Source organism: Ostrea edulis, chromosome 1, assembly GCF_947568905.1.
Source record: "Ostrea edulis chromosome 1, xbOstEdul1.1, whole genome shotgun sequence".
NCBI classification, from domain to species: Eukaryota; Metazoa; Mollusca; class Bivalvia; order Ostreida; family Ostreidae; genus Ostrea; species Ostrea edulis.
This window is the reverse complement of record NC_079164.1, coordinates 84,636,209-84,652,838: the sequence shown is the minus strand read 5'-3', so window position 1 is coordinate 84,652,838 and position 16,630 is coordinate 84,636,209. Positions and strand designations below refer to the sequence as shown.

The 16,630-nt window shown below is 38.0% G+C and overlaps 1 protein-coding gene across 1 annotated transcript; it reads left to right on the top strand.

The window, feature by feature from the left end:
* The first annotated feature begins 264 nt into the window (after positions 1-264).
* On the top strand, positions 265-15,964 carry LOC125677659 (uncharacterized). Its single transcript, XM_048915790.2, has 17 exons — positions 265-448; positions 3,121-3,311; positions 3,442-3,522; positions 3,628-3,747; positions 4,217-4,380; positions 4,482-4,974; positions 5,097-5,335; positions 6,480-6,617; positions 6,719-8,164; positions 8,300-9,414; positions 9,527-9,851; positions 10,271-10,415; positions 10,548-11,872; positions 12,303-13,772; positions 13,891-14,971; positions 15,096-15,222; positions 15,353-15,964. Exons 1-16 carry the CDS (start codon positions 444-446, stop codon positions 15,209-15,211), a joined length of 8,454 nt encoding a protein of 2,817 aa, XP_048771747.2. The 5' UTR covers positions 265-443; the 3' UTR covers positions 15,212-15,222; positions 15,353-15,964.
* The last annotated feature ends 666 nt before the right edge of the window (positions 15,965-16,630 follow it).

Sequence of the window (16,630 nt, the reverse complement as noted above, 5' to 3'; positions counted from 1 at the left end):
TACTGGTAATTAATGAGGTATAGATACTGTGGAAGCGGGGGGGCAAGGCTGGTATTATCCCATTACTTTTATTTTATCTATTCATTTGCATGGTATCTCCATATTCAAAGGAGAATAACTCTCATTAAACATTTAAACACACTTTTCAATCTTGAGAATTTGTTCCAGAGTAATCTCCCGTGCAAACAGGTAGATCGTTTATATATAGAAGCACCGCCCAGCACAGGTGAGAGAACTTGTAGAACCAGTTTTACTGAATGGAATACACGCTCTATTTATAGTAACCGGGATAACTCCATTGAATGTAAATAGATCTAAACACGTTTGCTGAGGGTAGGGCCTTCCTTCAAAACAACTACTACATGGTGCACCAGCAACGGGGTAGCATATCAAACTAGTAAATTTACTGAGGATCAAGAAACAGGGATAATAGAATCGTCACCATGCGGTAAGATAGGTTTTTGAAATAACTGTTTTGTTTTTTCATTCGAGTTTACCGGGTGGGTCTGGCGAGAATGCTTACAAATGTGTAGGCCCCTGGTGTGGGGTGTTAAGAAGTTGTCTCGTGACTGTTCCAGAAAGTCGTTCATGCCAATATATTATTAAATTTATGTGTAGTGAAATGTTTTTTCAGTTAATACTATTACAAAATTATGTTTTCATGCATGTCATTTTTCATATCAGTATTTATTTTCTCTCAGTATTATACATGTACACCAATAGCGATACAACATATATGTATGAGTATACATGTATATATAAATACAATGGAAATGATGTATTTTGTATTGCCAAAATATACCATGTATATCAATGCCAATGCTTAAGTTTTACCTTCCCCCACCCCCTCTCTCAACATAGAATGTTTGTGTGACACAAAGCATATCCCCAAACTATAACTTTATGTAAAATTGAAAATGTTAGATTCACAACAGACAGAAATCTAGCGTTGGGTCTAGACATCTTGGGGCCCATCTCACTAGATGCATATACAGGAATATTGTTTATTAAACAAAAAAGTTTTTGATTTTTAATGTTAAAAAATTGTTTTTCTAATGCTGGGTCTTTGTATGATATATTTGAATCTACACAAAAGTAGGTATTCAAAATAGAGAGAAATTAAGGGGCTTAAAATAAAAAATACAGTGTGCTACCTCACCCCACCCCGGGTGATTTAGCATACCCCACCTCATCCAAGTTTATTTGACAACTTCCGCCACACTCCAGGTGACAACGCCATTTCACTGTACACAGAGTACAGCTGTATCTACAGTACATTAATATATTCATAAAAAACTGTCAAAGTCTTCAAAACATTTATTTGAAAATAAAGTCAATGACAAAACTTGCTGGCATCTTGATATCTCCCCTTCTCCTAAGGTTTTCTATCTGACATCGAATTCATGAATTGGTTGTAAGCTAAAACATGACTTATAGGCACTTGGGATTTAAGACTCCCTCTTCTAAGTTTGTTTTTTAGTTTATTTATTTAGGAATAGGCACATATACAATGTAAATACAACACAATATCACAGAGGAACACATAGTTAAAACAAAAGTTGTTGTTAAATACATAAGATAAAAAGGTAAATTTTAACAGCTATTTGATTTTAAGAGCACAGTGAGTAAATTAATGTATATGCCTATGCCAAGGATAACCCATGAAAGCCATATAGCTTATTTCCAATGGGGTCCTTCTGATCTTATAATATGACATACACAATATATTATCATTATTAGCATACTAAAACAATACAAACAAAAAGATATTGAAAGACATTGATTTGAAACACATAAGAATACTTTAAATATCTTACATTTCAACAGTGCTTAGTATTGAAAATTGTTGGAATAAATAACAACTGTAATAACTATGTATGAACAAGACAATGTGGATCAATAATACAAGAAGTCACTACCTGCCATTTTCTTCATTTCATTGAGTAAATGTTTTTAACTGCAGATTTGAATGAAAATCTATTGTTTATACATTTTATTTGACCAGGGAGAGAATTCCAGTCTTTGATATCTTTGTATGATATATTTGAATGTACACAAAAGTGGGTATTCAAAATAGAGAGAAATTAAGGGGCTTAAAATAAAAATTACAGTATCCTACCTATACTACATGTTTCTAATATTTGCATGGCTCGATTGTCCGGCCTATCTACCTACCCCTTCGTAAACTGGAATTCGTATATACGCTGTAATCTTTCAAATGCATGAGAAAAAACTTATGAATCCTGATCTACTTCAGCATTTTGACACATCTTGATTGTGGAACAAGAGTAAGATAATTAATAACAGAATACAATATATAACAGGTATCAAACACACAAGTCCTTGTGTCACAGTCATATATAGGATGTGTTAGAAATTGATATGTATTCGTCCATTAAGCTGTTAAGTCCAGCAATGCTTGGAACCATATGTACCATAAAATACATTCAAGCCGATACCAACACGTGATTATATTATTAAGTCCTTTGATTCATCTTAGGCCCAGACGGCACGTAATAAAAAAAAAGTTCAGACCGAAGGAACTATATAGGACCAAGATTTTTGTTTTAGTCCCTTCTAGAATGTAAAACTTATACGGTACCAATTTTGATGCACCAGATGCGCATTTCGACAAATAATGTCTCTTCAGTGATGCTCAACCGAAATGTTTGAAATCCGAAATAACTATGAAGTTTTAGAACTAAATATAGCCAAAAACAGCGTGCCAAAAAAGTGGAGCCAAATTCGTCCAAGGATAAGAGCTATGCATGAGGGAGATAATCCTTAATTTTGAAATGAATTTCTAAATTCTAAATACTTCACTCAGTCTGAGGCTTCACCGGCTGCCATGGTTTAGACCTATGCATGACGTCCAGGGCAGTAGTAATGAGGGTTCTTTATCGTGCCAACCCCTGGCGCGACAAAAAGACTTCGTTTTTAACGATCTCATCCGAAAGCCTGCGACTGTCACTTCTAGATGCCGAACGTTTGACGCAAATATAGAATACGGCTATTAAAGTAATATTTTACTTCGTATCAAAAATATACATGAGAATACCCACTAGATATTCTATAGCCGACATTAAATTACTCTTTAGCTATGTTATTATATTTTGATAGCTGGTGCTTCTGCCTGTGTGTCCTTGCGGTGGTCGCCCTGTCTAACACACAAAACCTGGAGAGGGAGACATGCAACGCCGCCAGATCGGAAGTGGATGTAGAGGTCGCTTCAGCAGGAGCGTTAATAGGGGGTATTTTCCACATCAGAGACTCACTAATGGGAGGTTACACCTGCGGAACTCCACATACAGGTAGAATAAATATTGATACATGTACCACTGCATATAAACCCTTTGTGAATAGTACTTACATTCCTCTTGTTACAACTGGTTGTTGTTTTTTTAAAGTAAAAAAAAACCCTGTTTATTTTCTTTCCCGCAGAACTGATACAAGTGTACGAGGCAGCGAAATTTGCAATCCAACGTGTTAATGCCCAAAACATCGTCCCTGGCATTAGACTGGGTGAGTACCGGTTTTAGACTCAATGACCTTTAAAACATTTATCACCTTTCAGTATCACTGATGTCATAGCTATATACTGATGTCATAGTGTCGGTTTCCTTCTAGGTATGAAGGCTTACGATTACTGCGGATCCTCGTTTTTGGCTGCACGTGCTGCACAGAAGTTTTATCCTCAGTTTTCCAATACCCAGCTCTCCTGCACTGATGGATCTAAACTTCATTTAGGTAATCCAACTCAAAATATTCTATAAAGTAAATAATTCAAATATATATATCATGGTATGAATAGTCTACGATTTTATTAGCAGACATATTCTATCTCTCTGTCGAAATCTGATTCGTTCATCGAATATGATTACCCATTTATAATAGAAGAGAAATGGATTTAATCCATTCCAACCATCTCCAGAAAGTATCATAAGTCATGAAGTTGTCTCCCTTTCATATAAAAAGAAATAAATGCATCTTTTAAATAAAGCTGATAAAATTGAATTAAAAATGTAATAATCTATGATGGAAACATTGAGTTTCATGATTACTATTTCCTGAAAATGACTAAAATCTTCTATATATCATTATGTATAACATTCCTTGCGCTGATCTATGGACATCTATGAAATATGATATTTTTCTTTTAAATGATCTAGAGTATTTTCACTTCCACCTTCGATAAATTTGTTCTATCGATATGCAGGAATCTTGGGTCCTCTGTCCGGTAACACAGAGTCTGTGGCGGAAATGATGTCAGAAGTACCAGCATCTCAGGTTTCTCCACGAATTGTTCACCCAGACCTCAGTGACAAAACTATGTATCCATATTTCCTAAGAACGGGACGAAACTGGTTTTCCTTGTCCAGGGTAAATATTATATAACCCTCTTAGGAAAGCGAAAAAGTAAAAATACTTATCAGATTGCCTTAATTATCTCACATAAAACCCATTGCATTATTTTTCTTTAGGTGTTGACGCAAGTGTTAAAGCAAATGAACTGGACACGCATCACGTTAGTATATGTTGAATCCGAAATGGGCAAACTTGGATATGAAGAGTTTTCACGACAAGCTCTACATGAGAACATTTGTATAGCTGGCGTGATGAAAGTCTCCAACGCTGCCACCCAATCTGACTACGAAAGAGAACTTGCTAACCTTGGTAACGATGGGGTCAATGTCGCCGTATATATAGGACCAGGGTCATCAGCTATCAAGTTACTGAAGTCAAATGTCGGTAAACGCGTGCAGTGGGTGATGGCTGACATGCTAAGGATGGTATCTCAGAACCCACTGAGTACAAGTATTCCCAACAGCAAAGGTGTAATTTTTGCTCTGCCAAAAGTTCGCGAGATCACAGAGTTTGAAAATTATTTCGTTTCCCTATCGCAGACATCTCCCCCAGCGAATAACCCGTGGTTTTCTGATTGGTACATGACACTCTATGACTGCAAACTACCTGGTAAGTCAACATACACACGTTTGTCTTCATATTGTTTTTTTTCTCTTCAAACTTTAAGACCTTTTGACTCTAGAAGTTTGGTTGTATTTGAGTTTAAGATATAGTAAATTGTTGTTTTTAAGGAATAACTTATGCACCATATGCCACGAAATCGTTCTGCTTACAAAGTACAACAAAGCGTTCCATATATAAGCAATTACCGTATGTGCAGTCCACGATCGAAGGCGTATATGCCTACGCCAAAGCTCTGAGGGCAGCGCAGAGGGCTCGTTGTGGGGACCCCTTTAGTGGAGCCTGTGACAGTCTGAGAGCAATGTCTACTGCTGAATTCCATAACATCCTTAAGAACATAGATTTCACTGTAAGTTCACAGCAATTTTGGATTTTTCGTGAAATAATCCAATGATGAAGAACTCGAAATATTGTGCAGAACACTTACAGTGTTTAGTAAATCAAAATGCATTATCATGTAGATTTCACACACATACACACCGGATGTTGACGTGCTGTATTGTCATGTAGATATCACACACACTACATAAACACCGGATGTTGACGTGCTGTATTGTCATGTAAATATGACACATACTACATAAAAACCGGATGTTGACGTGCTGTATTGTCATGTAGATATCACACATACTACATAAAAACCGGATGTTGACGTGCTGTATTGTCATGTAAATATGACACATACTACATAAAAACCGGATGTTGATGTGCTGTATTGTCATGTAGATATCACACACACTACATAAACACCGGATGTTGACGTGCTGTATTGTCATGTAAATATGACACATACTACATAAAAACCGGATGTTGACGTGCTGTATTGTCATGTAGATATCACACACACTACATAAACACCGAATGTTGACGTGCTGTATTGTCATGTAGATATCACACACACTACATAAAAACCGGATGTTGACGTGCTGTATTGTCATGTAAATATCACACATACTACATAAACACCGGATGTTGACGTGCTGTATTGTCATGTAAATATGACACATACTACATAAAAACCGGATGTTGACGTGCTGTATTGTCATGTAAATATGACACATACTACATAAAAACCGGATGTTGACGTGCTGTATTGTCATGTAGATATCACACACACTACATAAACACCGGATGTTGACGTGCTGTATTGTCATGTAAATATGACACATACTACATAAAAACCGGATGTTGACGTGCTGTATTGTCATGAAAATATCACACATACATGTACTTCATAAAAACCGGATGTTGACGTGCTGTATTGTCATGTAGATATCGCACACACTACATAAAAACCGGATGTTGACGTGCTGTATTGTCATGTAGATATCACACATACTACATAAAAACCTGATGTTGACGTGCTGTATTGTCATGTAGATATCACACACACACACACACACTACATAAACACCGGATGTTGACGTGCTGTATTGTCTTCTTTGAGATTAGTGTTAGAATATTATATATATTTATTTATATATTTGTTGCAGTTCTCTACAAATGATGGAATACCGAGTCTGAACGGACTGAGAGTTAAGTTTGATGCAAACGGTGATGTCATGGATCAAGATTTTACGGTTTATAATTACAATAACCGTATCTCGGCACCAAATTTCGCCTTTGAAGAGGTAAGCAAGCAAGTAGTTTACAAATGTTTTGCAATATTTAAAGCCTGATATAGAAAAAGACATAAAAATAAAGTTTGTGAATAATGATTGCTTTGCTGTAGGTTGGAACTTACGAAAATAATGTCTTGTCACTAGACAAGACAAAGGTGCGAATGTACGATATTTCTGGTAGAATTATGGATGTCACCTCCTCCTGTCCGGCTGAGGGTTGTTACTACTGTATGGTACCTCCGAAATCTTTTGAGTTCTACTATAATCCCGGGGATATCAACATAGGTGTGGCCTTGTCGGCGCATAATACAGGAAGCGAGAGATTTACATGTGGAGACGTCAATGCCTATGGCATGGCCCAAGCACTAGCCATTCAGTATGCTGTGGAGAACCTCAGCATAGACCTACCAGGTATTCTTAATGGAGTACGCATTGGCACAGTCATGCTTGATGCCTGCAAAAATCCCGATACAGCTTCGCTTTTCTTCAACAATTTACTTGGAAGTCGAGAGATTATGAAAGACAAGTATGGAAGAATGGTAGATCCAAATTCTATTAAGGCTATTATTGAGGGATTGACTAATGCTGGGGCTATGTCTTTCTCTAAAGCTACTAAGATGTATGGATTGCCACAGGTTGGAACAATAGCATCTAGCTCAGCTTTATCAGACAAATCAATGTACCCACTCTTTAGCAGAACGGTTGAGAATAACTATATCCAATTCATAGCAATGACAAATTTCTTTGTAAGGAAAGGTTGGTATTATATCCAGGCAGTGTACAGTTCATCCATGCGCCGTGATGTTGATTTGTTGAAGTCAGTGACATCCGAATTCAAAATTTGCATGTCAGCCGAATACGAAATGCATACAGGCGAAAGTGCATCACATATCCTGGATAAAGTCAGGTCAAATTCCAATGCTAGAGTTGTAGTTATGTTTCTGGAAAAGGACAGTATCAGAGAGATACTTCAAGCCATTAAAGATGCGCCATGGCAGCAACAGTTTGTTATCGTTGGAGGTGAGTCTTGGGGCAGCGACAATCTGAACTTGGTAGGACTTGAGGACATTGCTAATGGGGTAATAACTTTCCAGCCACAAATAGGACAAACTTCAAACTTCCAAAATTGGATAAACCTAAAGCAACCAAGAACAGCCATGAACATGCCTTGGTTCAAGGAACTGTACGAAAATGCTTTCCAGTGCTATGTTGATGCTTCATCGAAAGGCAAGTTCACAAACGAGTGTCCGAACCCAGGCCTTGGTATGTCTAACTCTCCGCTGTACGAGTTCTGGTACCAGATGACGACATCAATTAATGCTGTTTACGTCACTGCAAACGCTCTTGATCAAACTTTGAAGCATTACTGTGGGATCGGTTACTCTGGGGTTTGTATTGAATATCGCGTGGCGAAAGACTCTAACAAGGTTCTTCTAGAAAATATCAGGAAGGCTTCCTTCAGCATCAGTTCGTCATATCAGTTTGCAATGCACAACGGAGAGGCTGTATCAGGAATTGAAATTATGAACTACAGACAAGGACAAAAGTATACCTCGGTAAGTGTGTGAAGTTGAATTAATTTATTGATAATCTTCGGTGATCCACGAATAATTACTGATTTGGATTTCCTCTATTTCCCCCCTTCAAACTTCAGTCATTATATACTTATGTGTTTTAAATATTTCTTCCAGATTGGATTATACAACACGATGTCAGGAGTTCTCACGATTTCCGATAACACTCTTATTTACCCAAGCACCATTCAAGCTAGTACATTTTACTCTATTTGCCCAGGTATTTGCGGAGAATGCTCCTACCTAACCCAGACAAAATACACGTATGTACCCGGTGACGTCACAATTGGAGGTGTGTTCGGAGCGCATGCTACTAACGCAATATACCCCACTTTGTGTGGGGATATAAAAGTGAGTTACGGTGTCCAATTTGGCCTTGCTATGGATTATGCCATTGCAGCTGTGAATAATAAAACAGCTCCCGTAACTTTAAATGGTATCAAACTTGGCGGACTTATTCTTGATCATTGTAGTATTCCTACACGACCCAACGAACTCATTTCTTACGTGTATACTCAAATGGGTTTCCTTTCTTCAGAGGATAGAATGAAACTAGACACTTCAAAGGTCATCGGGTGGATTGCTGATGATACAGCTGCTGTTGAAAGCGCAGCAGGATTGACCAATACGTTAGATGCCCCACTTATTAGCCCATTAGCTTCTAGTGCGGCTTTCCAAGACAAGGAGAAATATCCAAATTTCTTTAGAACGATTCAGGGCGATGTAACTATATCAGTTGCCATTTCAAAACTCGCAAAATCTTTGTCATACAATTACGTTAATGTGATATATTCGTCTGACTCTTTTGGGAAAGGAGGAATGGAAACATTTGAAGCTGTTGCAACCCAGGAGGAGATATGTGTTCTTCAAAAATATATGATATCTCCATCCATGAATGCTTCCCAGATTTTAAAACTTATCTCGCTAAGCACAAGTTCGGTAACAGTACTGTGGACAAACGGCGCGGACACAACTGCACTTCTAAAGGCAAAGAACATTAGCAGTGGAGCCTATCAAAACATGGTATTGATCTTTTCAATGCCGTATATGGACTTGGCAAAGTCGTTTGGGCGTTCTGCTTCTCAATCATTTTTCTTCAGCATTAAAACAAAAGATTACCCCCAGTACCTAAAATACCTGGCCTCGTTTTCCAGTGATGTTTTGTTTGAAAATTCATTTTTATATGAATACTACATGAAACTCTTCGGATGCAATCTACCTGGAAGCAACACGTAAGTGAAGGTGGCCCAGCTATGTTTGAGATTTTTTCTGTATAATCTTTCAAATCGTATTGTATGATTGTGTTACCAGATTTGTAACTCGTTACTTTATCATCTATGACAGCTACAACACGCACTGCCGGCAGCCGTACGCGCCTCTTACATCCGCTCCTGGATTCGCACAAGACGATTACGTGATTCCCACTATCAACGCAGTGTACTCTCTCGTTGGAGCTTTGGATGCCGTCCTAAGAGACACATGTGGACAAAACTACCAAGGGATATGTGCTGCCTTTTCCGCCACGCCCGACATTAACCAAGTGATCATGGACAAAATGGAGAGACTTACTTTTATAGATCCTCTGGGAAATAATTTTGAATTCATTGATCGCGAGGGAAACATGGGAATGGAAGTTATGTACCTCAACCAGAACGATGACCTTGCCACGGTCAGTTAAATAATTAAGATATATATATATATATATATATATATATATATATATATATATGTGTGTGTGTTATAAAATTTAGAAATTCATTTCAAAATTAAGGATTATCTCCCTCATGCATAGCTCTTATCCTTGGACGAATTTGGCTCCACTTTTTTGGCACGCTGTTTTTGGCTATATTTAGCTCTAAAACTTCATAGTTATTTCGGATTTCAAACATTTCGGTTGAGCATCACTGAAGAGACATTATTTGTCGAAATGCGCATCTGGTGCATCAAAATTGGTACCGTATAAGTTTTACACACACACACACACACACACACACACACACACACACACACATATATATATATATATATATATTCAGTTATATTATTCTAGCAGTTTTGAATTTTTCTTTGATTATTTTTTTTTATTAGATTGGCGACTTTGCGGGAGCATCATTGCAGCTTGACGTCTTCATCCGGCCTAATAAAGTTACAGTTTCTTGCCCACCCCCATGTCAACAGTGCATTCAGAAAAATATAGATTTTACCTACATACCAGGGGACATTCTTCTAGGAGGTATGTAACCTTCCTCCTTTATTCAGACTTCCAATACGATTAAATGATTTTTTGATCCGAATCCAAATGTAGCGATGTTAAGATGGGAGGATGTAGATTTTAAAAATCTGAAATATGTCTATTCTAAAACAGGTTTGTTTGACGTCCACGAGAACAGCTTGATTCCCTTCTCTTGTGGTAATTTAAATACACAAGGAGGATTCCAACTGCTCGAGGCTTTCAACTATGCCATAGAGAAAGTGAACGACAAATCCGGTCCATTCCAAAATGTTCTCAAGAACGTTAAACTTGGTGGTATTGGTTTGGACGCCTGTCAAAGCTCGATACGGATGGGGTATCTCGTGTCCGACATCCACAACGGTGTTATCACGTTAACGAGAAACGGACAAACAGTCAATCCAGATGATATCAGTATGTACATTGGGGGAGGATCCAGTGACAGTTCTTTGTACTTGGCGCGTATTTTAAAAAACCTTAAGATACCCCAGATCAGCTACATGTCCAGCAGTGACTCATTATCTGACCAATACAGGTACCCTTACTTTATGAGAACAGTTCCGGCCGATGACAAACAGTCACTAGCAATGATTAAATTCCTAGATTCGTATGATATTCGATATGTTCAAATCGTGCATACCCCTAATGACTATGGAAAAATGGGAGCTGAAAAGTTTAAGGTTCTCGCTGCTCAGAATAAGGTTTGCGTTGCTCAAACGGTGGAATTTCCAGATAATTCAACTGTAACACAGGAAAGTGCAGATAAAGTTGTTCGATCCTTGTTGGAGAAACCAGTTGCTAATATGGTAGTTGTCTTTGCTGATGTCAAATATATTCACGAGATGCTTAAAGCGATAAAGAGAAATACTGGAGGAACTGGGAAATTTAGATTCATTGGTTCAGAAACGTGGGGCAATAATTACAATGCTATTTCAGGTGTTGAATATTTAGCGAAAGGTTCCATCACTCTGACTTTAGAATCATCAGACATTAGGGATTTCGATTCTCACATAGGCTCAAAATCCCCAGGAAATTATCCAGAAAATCCCTGGTTCCCGGAGTTTTATGAAGAAATGGTAAATTGTTATCTAACTGTTCCAACCGCAACACAAAAGACGCAATGTCTCTCCCAAACAATGAACATTGTCGCTCAGCGTGATTACATTCAAGACCCAGGTATTCTGCACGTGATCAATGCTGTGTTTGCCGCAGCGCATGGTCTGGATGAAGTGTTGACGTTAGTCTGTGGTAAGAATTACACAACAGTATGCGAACAGTTCAAAAATAAGCAAGATCGCCAGGATTTACTGGTGAATAATGTACTGAAGTCTAGCTTCGTCGATCCCTCTGGGGCCACCTTTAGCTTCAGACAAGACCGTAGAGATGGAAACAAGGGTTACACACTGTTCGACATCAAAGAGAGAATGACCATGAATGAGCTAGGATATACGTACGAAAAGGTAATATCAAATATTTCAACAGTTAGTAATAATTTATCTTAAATATTCAGTATTCTGTAAGGATATGCGTACGAAAAGGTAATATCAAATATTTCAACATTTGGGCTCACGGCGGGTGTGACCGGTCGACAGGAGATACTTACTCCTCCTGAGCACATGATCTTACCTCTGGTGTGTCCAGGGGTCTGTGTTTGCCCAACTATCTATTTTTTATTGCTTATGGGATTTATGAGATTGATCACTGTTCGTTCTTCACCTTTTTTAAAGTAATGATTTTAAACATTCAGTATTCTGTAAGGTGTAAATTATTTACATGCAAAATCAAACAGGTAGATGAATACTAACATCTCAGAAAGTAATATTGATCATTAATTGACTATTGATTATTAAATGAAAATATCTTAACAATGTGCGTTTAAAAAATTCACAGATTGGAACTATCTCTAGTCAAGACGTTTTAAATGTGGAAACTACATACAAACCAGACTGGGATGGCAGCTGTGACAGACAAGGCTCCTGCTCCGAGTGCCCCACAGTTAGAAACTTGTTGCAGCGATACATGCTTCAGCCTGCCAAAGCCCAATCAACAAATCCAGCCACCCTTTTGGCAGTTTTGCCTATTCATAAACCAGGAACGGATCGATACCTATGTGGACAGCTTGATATTGCCTCATTCTACAATGCTCTTGCATTCATATACACCATGGAAATATATTTTCCTAGTACGAAATATAATCTTCGTGGACTGATCGTCGATAGCTGTTCTAATGATCTGAGAGTGGACCAAGATATTTATAGTTTGTTTTCCAGTGGGCGTCTCTGCAACACAGAATTCACATCTGACGGGGAAATCAGTAGTAAAACTCTTGCTGGTCTCATAACTAGTACATCAAACCACGTGGTCGCAGCGAACCGTGTCCTAGCTCCTCTAAGGGTACCCATTCTTAGTAACAGTGCGACGTCAACTACACTTAGTAATAAAGAAAAATTTCCATATTTTGCGAGAACGATTCCACCGATTAACACGCAATCGGATGTCATCGCGAGGATTCTGAAAGAAAAGAACTGGGACTCTGCATCTGTGATATACAGCAGTGATACCAACGGCAAGGCCTTGTTCGAAGATTTCTTGATCAGAGCAAGTAATATTCAAACATGTGCAGGTGCTCAAATAGCTGTTCCGTATCCCGCCACGTTAGATCAAGCAAAGGATGCTATCAGATATATTGAAAGCAATTCTAGGTCAAAGGTCATTGTTCTAATGTCTAGCGAACCTAGAATTGTTCTGCAAGCGGCAAAGGAACTGAATGTCTTGGACAAGTATATTTGGATTGGAACAGACACGTGGGGGAAAAGCGCAGAAATTGTCAGGGGAATGGAGGATGATCTTTTGGGATCGATCACAGTTGAAGTTAGATCGACTCCAGTTTCAAAGTTCGCCAAATATGTGAGCGAGTTAAAATACAATCAACGGAAAGGGATTCCAGACGATTGGTTTGAAGAGTTTTACCAGATGTTTCACACGTGTAACCTTCCCTCTGCCAAAATCAACTTCCCACAATATCCCGATTGTACAACCAATGAAGACATAGACTTTACCCAAGTTAATTTTCAACCTTTTGTTCTCAATACCATAGCAGCCACTTACGCTTATGCGAAAGCCATCGATGCAGTATCCAACGGTAGATGCACTTTACAGACGTCGTTCGAAGAATGCTTTAAAAACCAGGAATCATGGAATGAACTCTTTAACAACATTCTAAATGTGGACTGGGACATGACAAGCAGTTTAAGTCTCAGTCAATCTTTCACTTTGCGGTTTAACAGCGACCGTTTCTGGGACATTGGTTATAATATCAACACTTTATCTAAGTCAAATGGAAATCCTGAATATATAAATGTAAGTCACTGCTGTTTTGATATTTAACAATTTTGGCATCACTTGAACTATGAAGACTTATCTCAAATGGTAGGCTGTGGTATTTATTTATTTTCTGTTTTATTTTTCTTCTTTTCAGATTGGCAGTTTGATCAACGCAGTCCTCCAATTCTCGGCTAACTATGACAACAACAAAGGTAACAATTGGTCGCCTTGTCGAAGCACTGCAGTCTGTGATTGTTCAGCCCCTGTAGTGAGTGCCCTCGCAAGCAACGATACTATAAGACGCATCAGAGCAGCCGAACCAAGAAATTATCTTTTCTACAACGTCATGAATACTACAATAAATAACAAGTTTATTCCCGTATACGATTTAACTTACAAGTGGCCAGTATGGGCTATTGCTGTGGCGGTCCCTACGTGTGTCGGCTTATTCATCACGATTTTCCTATTCCTGTATCTTCTGATTTTCTACGAGATTAAAGGAGGTACAACCATTCTTGGATTCATGGTGATGCTTGGAATTTTGGGTATCTATGCGATAAACTTTGCCTTCTTCCTTCCGGCTGCAGCAGACACTTGCGGTGCTAGACAGTTCTGTTTAGGAGTAGTGTATGCTATCGTATTTGCAGCTCTTCTTGTAAAAGCTATTGATAATTGGCGATTTGGTGAACATTTTGAATATTTCAATCAACAGCAGATAAATGAAAAGTACAAAGGTATTACGAATAGAGGAGTACTACTCTTAATCGCTGTTGCAATCGTCTGCGTACAACTTATCATACCTATACAATGGCTGGTGTATCGTCACCCCTCCGCAAGTTTAATGTCTGAAGCGACGGAGATCCACGACTGGATGATGTGTGATCCGCATGATATGTACGACAGATCTTTATTGATGTCCATGATTTTTGTCATGTTTATCGTGCTGCTGACTGGCATATTCTCTGCATTATCCTGGGACAATGAAAACAACAACTACGAATCTCGCTGGATTCTGGTCTGCAGTGTTTGCACGGCAGGCTGCTTCATGGTGTGGATGATTGTCATTACAAATGCCACGCCACCCTATCGTGACGGTGCAGTAGCGCTGGGTAACTTGTTCAATGCCACTGCTATTCTGATTTTCACAATCATTCGTAAAGTTGTACTGATGCTATGGCCACGTGATCCAGAGGAAATTGAAGAAGAGAAACCTGGGTCTATCATTGATGAAAGAGGTATGACCTTGCCGTTTTTATTTTCTGTGATAACGTGGTAAAACAATGACTACTAGAGTCTTTTGTATACCTGTGATTTGAATACAGACTTGTTTACAAATGTTCTTCTTTCCTTTGTTTTTAGCAAATGACCTGTATTCCACGGTGTACTCAAATCCAGGATATGACAATGATGACGCAGTCTTCCAGCCTTATTCACCTAGACAAAGTGAATTGGACAATGGGGACGTGGGGTTCTGATTGGACGCATAGTAAGTTGCTTGGCAAATTGGGGGTGGGGGTGGGGTGAAACAAAATTGATCATTATTGACGCTTTGTAGCAAAGTTTAAAGATATAATTTGGATTGAGGTGTTTTTTTAACGAATCATTTTGTGTTGTAGATTATCCGTTCATCATCATTGCTAACGGGGCAATCTGAAGTCTAAAAGACTGGTAAAATGTCTCTTAAATACTACGAATTCTGAGGAAAGGAAGTAAATTTGCTTATACAGTGGAAACCTTCGTTTCTACTTTGTTATGGATAGAACTTTATTGCCTTTAGCTCTCTATTCACAAAATATTTAAATTAAGGATGTTTCAAAAATCAAGTTTTGCTTCTGTAAGTGAGAGGCTTGCACTTGCAAAAACTGTACGTTTCCTAGATATAACATTATGTAATTTTGGATTTGTATCTTGCCATGTTACTCAGTAGAATAGACAAACTGTGAAATCTCAGATCAACGACCTTGAAAAATTTGTTGAATGCTTCTTGAAAGAGATGCGCATTTTTGTATATGGATGTCTGAGTTGAGTGTGAAGTTGAATGAATGGTAAAATGTTGGATATGCGTGAAAATTTCAAATCCAATATTTCTATATGCAAATGCTTCTTATAGGCAATACTTTGTATGATGTTACAGAGTGCTTCAGACAGTAGTATTTGAGAGGGTGTTATTATAATTTTGTACCATTATATTATGTGATATTTTTTTTACACAATAAATATATTTTGTATTTGTGTTTTATCAAAATACATATTCATAAGACAAGTGGGGTATTTAGGAATCACGAAGAAATAAGATTGGGTGCAGTGAATTATATAACAGAAACCAGAGATAGAGGACCGATTCCTGCATCAGAATACTTCGTAATTAAATCCCATTTCCTGAATACTAATAGGATTTTTTTTTAGCCATCCATCGCTTTGTAAAAATAATTGAACGATTAAGATAATCCAAGAAATTTCTTTTTGTAGCTACTTAAGAAATATTGTAGTCACCTGACGAAAGAACTTTGACCATGCAGATTGTTGGAATTTTAATCAACTCTTCACATTGCTAACTCGCCCAATCTTTGAAAATTGATATGTCAGCTGGACCCAAAAACATTTTATCATCCTGCCCGAATTTTCGAAATTGATTTGGCAATTCGCGATCGTCACATATGGCCATATTACAGTATATAAATGTTAAATGTATCAGGGAAATTACATACCAACTCGTCCCAAAAAAAATGTTTGTCTCGCCTTGGTTTGTCATTTATTCTGGTCTACTAATTCGCCCCATTATGTACATTTAAAGATGGATTTTTATCATAATTCAGACGAATTAGAAGTTGTGTACCATACAAGGATTCATTATCAGAAGTATTGAGAACATAAGTCATGGAGCCACAATACTC